We start from the raw sequence: 11,953 nt of genomic DNA on the forward strand, positions 1-11,953 counted from the left end.
CAACCACCTCCCTGGGAAGCCTATTCCAGTGCCTGACTGCTCTTTCTGTGAAAAATTTTTTTCCTAATATCCCACCTAAATCTAGCCTGTGGCAGCTTGAGGCCATTCCCTCTAGTTCTACCATCAATTACCTGTGAGAAGAGACCAGCACCAACCTCTCTACAATGTCCTTTCAGGTAGCTGTAGAAAGAGATGAGGTCTCTCCTCAGCCTCCTTCAAACTAAACCACCCCAGCTCCTTCAGTCGCTCTTCAAAAGATTTCTTTTCTAGCCCCTTCACCGGCCTTGTTGCCTTCCTGCATACTCGCTCCAGTACCTCCAAATCCCTCTTGTATTGGGGTGCCCAGAACTGAACACAGTTCCAGCCCACAAATAATGCCAACATATTGTTGGTATCGCACGACTTATTGAGGCACAGTGGAAATACTGTTCCTACTACAACGAAAACAGCCTGTTACAGAGGAGCTCAGTGTATCTCGTGAATTATTCTAAAGCCAAAACTGAGAATGAACTTCTCTCACAGTCTGCAGTGGTAAAGTTAGTTTGAAATGACTGTTAACCACAAAGGAAAAAAACCCCTTCGCTTCTCAACATCTGGCACTTAGCTTTTATGACATCTGTTCCAACTTGTTACTTGCACATTTAGAGCCTTTTGCAAAGGCACACAAGAGTAGCACATGAATTGGATTTTTAAATGTTACCCCTACCAGATCAAGACAGAACATACATACAAAATTACGTCTTCACTTATTTTGGCGTATCTTTCCACTTTATTATGTTACCTCTTTGTCCACGATGACCAAATTCACCAGGGACTTGTACTTTGGCTGGAGTTGCTGAACTCTGAATCGTCAGCACATTAGAAGTAGCAGTGCTTGCGTTGGCCTTTGGTCTTTGTCGGGGTGCAATTGAGGTTTCTGTTGGTCCAACAGTGTCTGTTATTCTGAAATGGCAAGTTTTCCCATACAAGAGACTTAATTAAAAAAGACTTTCTTCAGATGAGACATAGTGTCTCTCTTAACACATCAATTATACTTAAAGTACGTAATTATTCCACCACAGAACAGGTTCTCAGTTTCCCTCTGTGGATTCTCAGTAAAATGAAAAAAGCATTGCAGTGGAATCCAGAGAGAAACTCGAGTTCTTAGAAATGCAATTTATCTATTCTAAGGCCCTCTGCTACTAACAAGAGTTCTTTGTTTATAAGAAATCATATTAAAAAAAAAAAAGTAAAGCACGCCACATCTACTGCTCACCTTGCTTTTATCTGGCTTTTTCTAGCAGCAGCCTCACTAGCTGTCATGGGTTCAGGAAGAGTTGAAGGAAGAGGAGAATTCTTGGGAAAAATAAATTTGAATAAATTAAAAAAAATCCTGAAAGAAAAAAATCATTATATATTGAAGAGGAATATTTGCATTCACATTTTTTATGTTATAAGGCTTCATACAGAATGAACTCACAGGGCTGTAGATTAAAAATGTTTTAATTTACCAATAACTCTACGTTCTCTTCTTGATGGCACAAGTAGAAGAAAACTATTACCAGCCTGTTTCGTCAACTACGTGATTTGCGCAGTACCAACCACCAACAATCAATTAAAGCATTTTCTCCAAATATTTTCTTACAGCTGTGCGTTTACTGAGCATCTTGTAAAAGGGTCAACAACAAAGGAATTCAAAGGGATCCCATCAAGTTCCCTCATCTGCCTTGAAAGGCAGAGTTTACTGAAACTGACATTCGTTCCAGAATGAATTCCAAGAACTGATTTTTCCTGATGCGCATCTGGAGAATCACTTTAGAACACTGAACATTTGTGATGTGCCCTCAAATTCCATTCCACAGGAGTGAGATCAGCGAACAAGATGGACTTTGAGAGCACGTTCAGACTTTCCAACAAAGCTCAAACTCACACGGCAAGCGAGGGAAGGAATGCAGGGTAGCCAAGGAACTATCCCATGCCTTCCAGGTCGCTCTAGTCCGTCCGCTGGATTAACATAAACGCTGAGAACTACTACACGAAGAGGATTATCCACAACTAACATCAATCTCCTGGACACTACAGTCAGAACATTAAACCTTCCATCATCAACAACTTCACGTTCAGTAGTATACTTCGTATTAATTGTATTAGGCACGGGAGATTAGTAAAGGTTAAAAACCCTAAGTCAGGTATCGGTTTAGAATCCACATAATTCATGAAGCTATACCCTCAAATTTAAAATTTACTTCTCAGAAAGCTAAAATCACATGTATGCAATAGCAGCTTTAAGGGTATTCCACTCTATATTTTAAATTTAGGAATAAGGCTTATGAATACATTTAAACCACCTCAGCTGATTCGATGCACTTTTCTCAATGCTACCTAGAAAATACCCTAAAATACAGGAAAAATAAAAGACTACTTACATTCATGTTAGACACTGGACAATCCTTTTTAGCAAGTTTAAAGGCAAAGTAAGATACTTGAAAGATATCAGGTCTCTGTTCTTGATCTGGTTCAAGCATGTATCCTGCAAAACAGGTGAAACCAAATCACCCCTGCTGCTGACACAGTGTGCTACCAGCAAGTCAAAATTCAGCAGCTCTGCCAAATGAGCATACCACAGAAAGAGCCATTTTCACTGTTGTGGTGGTCTTGGGGACTTTTTAAGATTTTTGTCAAGTCCAATAGTTTCTAGGGCCAAATACAATTGCAAAAGGTATATGCTAGTTGATACTTGGACACTCAGTTGTGCAAAGGGTAGTTCCAGCAAGGCAATAATTAATAAACTCCAGAGCAAAACAAGAGAAAAGCAACTCATAGTACTAGAATTTTCTAGCATTAATGAAAAATTCAAAGTAGTTAAAAGAAGATTCACAGATTATTTAACTGCATCAGGCTAAGGTTCTACATATTTTGCCTTGCTGCTCCAGTTGGCTGTGCACACTTCTGCATATTAAAATTAAAATTTAAAAGAAAAAATTAAATAGTTCCATGGATAGAAGTACTTGTTCTTGACAAGGCAAAATTTTTAATGTCCCTCTCAAACATTAGCTTCTCAAATTAGAAGGTCTGGGTACGTTACTTAGTATTGTTTGCAATATTATACAGAGAACACAATCAGGAAATCTCATCTAAATGACTCAAGAATCTAAACAAACAGTTAAAGATATTTTCAAACAAGCTAACCCTCTAAAAACATTCAGCCACAAAGAACACGTACAGCCTATGAAAAGTTCTCTGTTTTGATAAGAAAAATAGGAGGTACATTTCCAAAACTGTTCAGCAGCACAGCAACCCTAAACCAAAATTTCGTAAAAAAAATCTTATCATGATTTTTTAAATACAAAAATACTATCATTTTTGACAGGTATTAAAATTCTACTCAAAGGCAGTATTTCATGGCCAACACAGTTGACAGCAAGTTTTATTTTTAGGTTTATTTTTCAAAATAAAGCAGAATGAAACTTGCAGTGACAGCACCAATGAAGTGGAAACAGAACACTTCGCATGAAGCGACTCCTGCCACTTGTTTCTGAAATACTACATTTACGAGGTGGAGAATGTTCAGTTGGTTTCTGCCCACTCTCACCTTATAAAAAAGCCCTAAGATGAAGCCAGAAGTCCCCAAAACACCTTTTATGACCAACTGCAGCTTTTTTCGGCTTCCAGATGGAAACTAGAGAAGTTGACACTACAAGCTTCTTGCCCATCCACACATATTCCATGCCAGTAATGCTCATCTTGGCACAGCACTTCATTGAATCCTAATAAATCAGCCTTCGTTCTTACAGGGAGACAGGATTAAAACCAGTACTCTTTGAAAAGTAGCACTGTGACACAGAGAAAGTACTTAATCACTTGAAAATTAGTCTCATTTTGTCAGTTATTAAGTATTTGCCGACGCCAAGCACTTACTATGGTAATTGCTATTTCTCAGTTCTGCACATGTGCTTAAAGCAGTTTGGATTTGGTATCTCCTGTTATATACAAGCATAAATTATACAGTCAACACACTCACAGCTTAAAAACACATTACAAGGGCTCCTACCTAAACTTACTGAGTTTTTCCTCTAAAATTCTGCCCAGTGCAATTCATCTCGGTACATTTACGCTTCTACACTAAACTTACACTTCATATTCATCTAAGCACAACTGGCCAACTTGGATAGAAAATACTACTAAGCATCTGAGATTGCATAGAAAAGGAACTACGAATAAATTAAGAGCTACTGTCTGGATTCCCCTTATCCCTTTGTGGTTTATGGCTACCAAAAAGGAAAAAAAACAAACCACAAAACAAAAGTAAAAAAGAGAAAACCAACTATCATTCTTGCCTCCCGAAGAAACCAAGAACTTTTTCTAACTTCACCGAAGCTCTTAGGACTTGTAAGAAACAACTATATCTGGCAGGTCTTTGCATGGTTTTATGTGTTCCAGTTCCACAGTTATCAACATTACTATCAACTCCTCCACTAAATGCCCAGAATACAGCAGTTGATTTTAATATTTTAGCCATCCAGGAGAAAGACTTGTAGGTACTTCATTCATGTGGCTCACTTTTAGTGGCCTTTCACCGAAGTTTCCTCTAGGTTTCTGAACTCTTCTGTACCCTGTGGCACAGCCTTCCCTTGAGCAAACGGATAAGCAAGTCTCCTTTCAAGGGCGACGGGGGAAGTTGCAAGACAGACGGTAGCCAGGAGCAACTCGCAGTGCTCCCTCAAGAACCCAGCCAGCCCACACCACCCAGTCAAGTCACTCGTCTATCTTAGCAGCATCTCCTGTGATTTAGTTGATTTACAGGGCAAAAGAATTGCCACGCTGCCCACATACTTACTTATCAAGCAGTGTATACTAGGAGAGTATCGGGAGTTGTCCGGAATGGTAAAGCTTCCATCGCAAATGGCAACTTGACTTTCTCCAAAGGGAAGCGAAAAGAAACAAAGTTTATACAGCAAGCAGCCAAGAGCCTGTAAAAAAACAAATAAAGGCATTGTAAAGGGATGGGAGAAAGCCTTGTACACAACAAAGCACCAACAAGAAACCAACTCTCTCCTAGCTACAGTTGATGCTTACACTGCTATGCTGAAGCTGCACGATGAAGCGCTGCGTTGATGGGACAAGCTGTTATGTAAAGCAGCTCTCAAAGGGATTCCTTTCCCACCAACTTCTACATTAGACAACAGACTACCAAAATCACAGCATATCCCAAAAGCTGCACTCATACTGCCCTAACACTCGGAGATCCCAGCAGCCTCCTCGCTCACTTCACTGCAGATTACCTAATAAAAACACCTTTCCTTATCACGCTGCCAACAGGTTTCCATGAGAAATCACTGGTCACTACCAAGCAGCAACCTGAGCTGACACAAATGAAAAAAAAATCTAAATCGCATCCTCCTGAACTCAAAATGATCGTTGCACACGGCATTCATTTACAGAAGATGTAACTACCAAAGAGAGCTCTACCACTCTGCATTGTATAACTGCAGGATGTATTCCAAAGAGTTAGTTTTCCCGTGAGCCAATGCTGTTTTTAACTTGCCCCACATCTTGCTTAGTTTCCTACTTCACAGCACCTGATTTATTGCTTACCCAGACATCCGCCTTGGTAGTAATGGGCTTTCCTCCATAAAGATTGATCATTTCGGGAGCTCTGTACGACAGCGTTGTATACCTAGCAGCATATTTTTAGAAGAGGACATAGATGAGAAGTGTGCCTCCCAGCTGAAAGCATGTTCGTGTGTCTCTGCCACACACACATCATTCACAACCAAATTTCAAATACACATCTGGAATTGTCTTACAGAACTTAACTCATTGATTGCACCTACAGCATCACAGGCAATATTTGGAGCAGCAACATAAAATTATAATGTGCAAGGCTAAGTCAGCTAAAACTTGGTTTTCATGTTATTTACCCTGCAAATGTACTTTTGGAACAGTCATTTCACTTAAATAATGTAATAATCAGTCACTTGAAAGATGTAATCTAAGAGCCCTACAAGCGTATTCCTCATCGCACACTAAGACATACAGAACGCAGACTTGAGAAGACTGACAGCTCAAAATAATTATTAAATAGGTAGTCAAAGTATTTTTCAGAGCTGGAAAAAAACCAACCCAAAAAGGCTGTGTCGCTTCATAAGCTGAGAACAAGTAGCCTGCATTTATTGCTCTGCAGCAGTTAGCCCGAAACAGCAAAACTCAACTAATGCTCAGGTTTTCAAGAGTGCATCTGTAATAAAAATTATAATATTCTTCTGATCATTCTTAGGTGAATAAACATTAACCTTACACTCTACATAAGACTCTACATAAATCCATCCCAATGCCTATTTACATCTTTTTCTGTCACTCCATCTGCTGTATTAAAAATATCAAATTTAAAAGATCAAACTCTTCAAATGGCCAGTAGTCAGAGATAATATTTTTGTACAATTGCAAAACAGCATGCTTTTTCCCAACAATTTTATTCGTAAGAGTATAGTTTTGCAAAAACTATCCCTGAATAAATACAAGAGATCCCTGTTACCAAATAGTTCTGCTGTTTTACTAAATTTATATCAATATTAGTTCAAATTCAACCACGAAGTTCAATTCATAAGACAGACGCACACCACACAACAATACACCGAATTTCCTCGCAGCACAACCATTGCTTATCACAGGCAACTCCAAGTGAACTTACTTCTTAATTTCTTCTTCAACCACATTGACTCCATCTTGCTGAGGATTAAGAAACTTGTTAGTGGCACTGCCAAAATCACAGAGAACATAGTCGCCGCTATCGTTTAACAATATATTCTCCACCTTGAAAGGAAATCAACACAGAGAAGCATTAGATGAAAATCATAGCATTAATTTCCAAGTTAACTGTTACTACCCTTTCTCACAAACCGGATAGTTTGCAGAAACATCGACTGACAGACTTGGCATTAGCAGTAAGTGAAATCTTCCAGTTCAGTTTCTCTCTTGACAGCGGCATAAACAGCAAGTGCATCCTTAACTCAACGTCAGTCTTAGTGAAATATGTCTCAATCCTTTTAAGGCAGATCATTGATTTTAAACTAGATCTTCCCTTTTCTTAAGTTCATACCTTCAGATCCCGGTGAACTATAGGTGTTTTGCACTGATGCAACCGGGCAACGGCTTCACACGTATCACAAAATATTCTCATAACTTCTGACTCAGTAAAGCCTGTCTGCAGACGCTGATTCATCTGATTCACAACTTGCCCAGCTAAAGGAAGAACAAGGTAATTTTGGTATCACATACAGAAAAAAAGACTTATTTATATGCAAAAAGTCCACAGATAAGACAGGAGATATTTCCATAGTCACTGTATTTAAAATGAAAAAAAATCTGGTTTTCCAAATGCACACTCTATTGTCCTAGATAGAAAAAATTACTGTCTCAAATGAAAAAAAAAAAGGTCCCTGTGACTGGAAATCATTTGGGATTAACTGTCACAAACACAAAGCAGCATCCACCACAAAAAGACGTTACCTCCAAGCTGTCTCTTGCATGTGAATCCATAGGCAAAACCTGTCAACCAACCAAGTGTAACTGAATTCATATTCTAGACACTCACTCTCTTTGTCTTTCTGACAGACAAAGTGGAATAAAAAAGAAAAAAAGAGGGAGGAAAAAAAAAAAAAAGAGCCATGAATCTACCCTTCGATAAAGACTTCATCTCTTGATAGATTTCCAGGATTGGGAATCATTATTTCCCTGTTTCTTGAATTCATTTACCTTAATAACACCAGGCTCTCACTACGACAAGACTCACTTAAAAAGATGAAGCAAGCCTCAGCACGCGCAGGGCCTTGGTGAGGATTCCATGGAAACAAGGATGCTTGGAAAAAGAAAAGTCTAACGCTGTCAAGGCACCTGACAGTTGACATCCACGTGGCTACTCACCACTGCAATTCAGGAAAGAGTAGTACCCTCAGAGAGTTAGAAGTGAGCTGCTACAAGGGTACCCAAGTTCAGCCATCCAAGCAGGGCAGAGGGCCAAAAACGTGGCCATTACTTGTCAAGTTATCTCCTTATTCCCTTTCCAAAACATACATCAAGACCGTCTTGGGATCCTTACAATACAGTCGGCACAAGCTGAAACGTCCACTGCTTCTACTGCAAATAAAGCCAATGTAAAGCTCAACTAAAAGTATTCTGCAAATGTTATGGAGTAACAGGGTGGGTTTTCTTCCTTGTCTCAAAATATTTGCTTTGTACTTGTGGTACTTGTTCTAATATCATCACCTACTTGGGTTAACCACCCTCTCTTATTTTGAGGTCAGTGAGCAGCTATCTTAAATCTTAGATAAACTTCACACGTTAAACTCAACGGTAACTTTATTCCAATGCACATGGGAGTTGGGCAAAAAATACCTAGCAACCACCTCATTTTACATATTGAGATTATAAGCGGGACCACAGGACCCTTTTTTTTCTGGTCAACATTACCAACAGTAATTATGCTATGCCCACTTATTACATGCCACCTGTCAGATGAGAGTAGAACATCTTCAACGCTTTTATACAAAATAAAAACAGAAGAGAGAAAACAGCAGTAAAAAGCTTGTCAATCTTGCATATCTAGCTAGATGTTGATTAGCACAAACAGAAGAATTTGACATCATACTTAGCAAGTAATTTCCCTGTTTCTAATAATACTTAATGACAAAGTCATGTGAAGCCAACTTGTACATTTTCTTGGCCAGGTCCTGCACTTGGGTCGAGGCAATCCCAAGCAGAGGTACAGGCTGGGCAACGAGTAGATGGAGAGCAGTCCTGAGGACAAGGATTTGGGCATGTTGGTGGATGATAAAATCAACATGAGCCACGAGCGTGTGCTTGCAGCCCAGAAAGCCAACCGGGTCCTGGGCTGCATCAAGAGCTGTGTGACCAGCAGGGTGAGGGAGGAGATTCTGCCTCTCTGCTCTGCCCTTGTGAGACTCCTCCTCCAGGAACACCACATCCCATTCTGGAGCCCCCAACACAAGAAAGACATGGAGCTGTTGGAACGAGTCCAGAGGAGGGCCAGAAAGATCATAAGAGGGCTGGAACACCCTTCCTCCGAGGACAGGTTGAGAGTTGGGCTTGTTGAGCCTGGAAAAGAGAAGGCTCTGGAGAGATCTTCTAGTGGCCTGCCAGTGCCTGAAGGGGCCTACAAGAAGGCTGGGGAGGGACTTGTTACAAGGGCCTGTAGCGGCAGGACGACAGGTAATGGGTGGAAGCTGGAAGAGAGTAGGCTTAGACTAGGTTTAAGGAACAAGTTCTTGACCCTGAGGGTAGTGAACCACTGGCACAGGTTTCCCAGGAAGGCTGTGGATGCTCCATCCCTCAAAGTGTTCAAGGCCAGGTTGGATGGAGCCTTGAGCAACCTGATCGAGTGAGAGATGCCCCTGCCATGGCAGGGGGGTTGGGACAAGATGATCCTCAAGATCCCTTACAACCCAAATTATTCTATGGTACGATAGGATTCAAAAGCTCAGTGCCTAGCTAACAATGCAAACAGAAAAGCCAAAAGAATCTATAAGATTCTAGTAGGGAGATATATATATTCACCCGTTACATTAAAGGAACCATTCTAAGTAATAATCCCAGGTGCTCAATACAAACATTTCCCCTGCATTTACTCTGAAAACTAAGAGTTGGCTCTTACCTCGACAGTACTCCATGAGAATGAGCACCTCCCAAACGTTATCACTTAGAGAGTTCACAGCACAATCCAGATAGCTCACAATATTCTTGTGCCCAGATAACTCTTTCTGAGAAAGAAAACACAAACGGAACTTCAGCACAGACAAAAAGTTGACAAATAAAAACATAGTGCAAGTTACCAGACAACCGTTTAGGATTTCAAGTTAGCATCCGCCCCACACGCAGTACTCGAGACAGCACCACAAACACAGAGCAGCAGTCCATGGCTGCCAGCAGCAGCAGAACTGCTACTCAGCACACACAAAGCAGCTTCTGTTCACAAAACAATTACACGCTTCTTGCTGGACAGTACAAACATGTCCCAAGTGTTACTACCTAAAACAACACTGTTAAGTAGCCACAGCTACAGCCTTAAGATGCAGGAGGAAAATTAAGCTATGCATGCCCATCCTAAGCTCACAGTTATTAAAAAGGTTGGTGGAAAAAAGCCACAACTGTTGTAGTTTGAACTACTACAAAGTCTTACACAATGATTACGCACAAAACTATGGAAGGTGTCCTCAAGAAAAAAAAAACCACAACCACTTTCAAGAGCCACTTCACCTGCAGAATTAAGTAATGCTTAGTTCACCCTTGACTACACAGCGACGCTGTCATCTGTACTACAGAGTTTCTGCCTATATAGTAAGGTTAACATAGAAGTACCTCTTGGATAATTAAATAGGTGCGGCTATGATTAGTACACATGTAAGCTGTAAGCGTATGGAGACCGAGATAATTAATCTTCATCGTATCTGATGGAAGACAATGCAAGAGATATTCTCTTGCCCAGTCAGAGACTCTTTTTTTTTTTTTCTTCATTTTTGTTCTACCTGTGAAGTATTCATAAACCAAAGTAGGCCTGACTAAACCTTCTAGTCTCTCCTTATTTGCTACTTATCTGCAGAAAAACAACCAAAACTGATGATGTAGGGGAGTTGAGCTACACGTGCAGCAATTAGCTAGACACTGCAACTTCAAGAATGTGCTACTCACGATGACAGTATTTGTAGAAAGCACCAGCAGAATTCAGCTGACAGAGCTGCGGCACGCAGAGACCTTGATAATTAAAGTTAGTACTTCCAGAACCTGAAGCTATTATCCTTGCTTTGGAACTAGACGTACTGATCAAATTGACCAAGGCGTCAAATATGTTTTTCATAACTGCTTTACAAGTTAACCACGCACCAACTGTAAACTCAGCGCTAACTTCTGAAACTCATAGTGCAAAATCAGGACCATAACATCCAAAGAAAGGACGGTCTACAAGTGATTGTCACTGAAGAGGCATTTGGCATATGCATATTAAGAATAAATGCATTCTCCATTTACAAGTAATGGGCTTCTTACCATAATTGTAATTTCTCTCTTGCATATATTCAGGTCCAGCACACTATTAACACACATTCGTTTCAGTGCACAACGTATGCCACCATGGGTACGAACCAGAAAAACAGTTGAGAAGCCACCTGTAAAAAACGATTACAAACAAATTAAGCTACCTGAGTTTTTGCTGTTCCTCTAGTCAACATCAGTACTCACTAAGAAACAAATAAAACTACTCCGATAATCAGGCAGCCAAGCGAAACACACAAGTTATATGCTTCCTGGTATCACCTGCAAGGAGGATTTTTTAGATATAACCCATTTCATTTGATACAAGTCTCATGCACTTGATCAGACACGCACAGAATAGCGTACAGCTGAAGAAGCTACGCTTTATTTGGAAATTTTCTTGAAGATGAAATAGCGGTCACTTTTAACTTAATTGTTCGTTTAGGAAAGGGAGATGCTATGCTCTCAAATCACAACTACTGCTAATCTTAATAAACAGCCTAAATGCTCCAAAATTATTTTGCTTAACCTAGTTGACATAAGGCCTTCCCAAAACATGAACAGGACACTCGCTGCTCTCAAGTTACTCAGCTTCTAATGTCGAACTCCAGCTGAGCCTGAACGGGCCCAATAGCGCTCCCCTGACATCAGCCCAGGGAATTATGTTAAGAGGGATGTGAAGAGCTTGGTTAGTAGAAAGGTTTTTGGACTATCTCTCTCACTAACATAAAATTTTTTCTCTTTAAGCACCAACACTTAACCAAAACCACAGAGCTGTACTCACATAAAGCACAAAAATCTAACAATTGGAAGACAAAAATCACTTTTGTCCTTTTTAACCACTTTCATAGTCTTAAAACCCTATATGACGGCAGCATGACCAGAACAAAATGTCAAATTTCAAGCTTCCCTGACAATTGTTCTTACGCTA

At 40.2% G+C, this 11,953-nt stretch overlaps 1 protein-coding gene across 1 annotated transcript in view; it reads right to left on the bottom strand.

Annotated features, from left to right (window-relative positions):
* Positions 1-11,148, bottom strand: part of BMP2K (BMP2 inducible kinase) — a 29,050-nt gene extending 17,902 nt beyond the window's left edge. The window contains exons 1-9 of the mRNA XM_009878541.1: positions 11,038-11,148; positions 9,650-9,755; positions 7,079-7,221; positions 6,671-6,792; positions 5,575-5,656; positions 4,817-4,949; positions 2,406-2,509; positions 1,256-1,335; positions 782-942 (exon numbers count right to left, since the gene is read on the bottom strand). Coding sequence (XP_009876843.1) covers positions 782-942; positions 1,256-1,335; positions 2,406-2,509; positions 4,817-4,949; positions 5,575-5,656; positions 6,671-6,792; positions 7,079-7,221; positions 9,650-9,755; positions 11,038-11,094 — 988 coding nt within the window. The 5' untranslated portion in view covers positions 11,095-11,148. The remainder of the gene's footprint in view (positions 1-781; positions 943-1,255; positions 1,336-2,405; positions 2,510-4,816; positions 4,950-5,574; positions 5,657-6,670; positions 6,793-7,078; positions 7,222-9,649; positions 9,756-11,037) is intronic.
* Between the last annotated feature and the right edge of the window lie 805 nt (positions 11,149-11,953).

Source organism: Apaloderma vittatum, unplaced genomic scaffold (genome assembly GCF_000703405.1).
Source record: "Apaloderma vittatum isolate BGI_N311 unplaced genomic scaffold, ASM70340v1 scaffold16591, whole genome shotgun sequence".
Lineage (NCBI taxonomy): Eukaryota > Metazoa > Chordata > Aves > Trogoniformes > Trogonidae > Apaloderma > Apaloderma vittatum.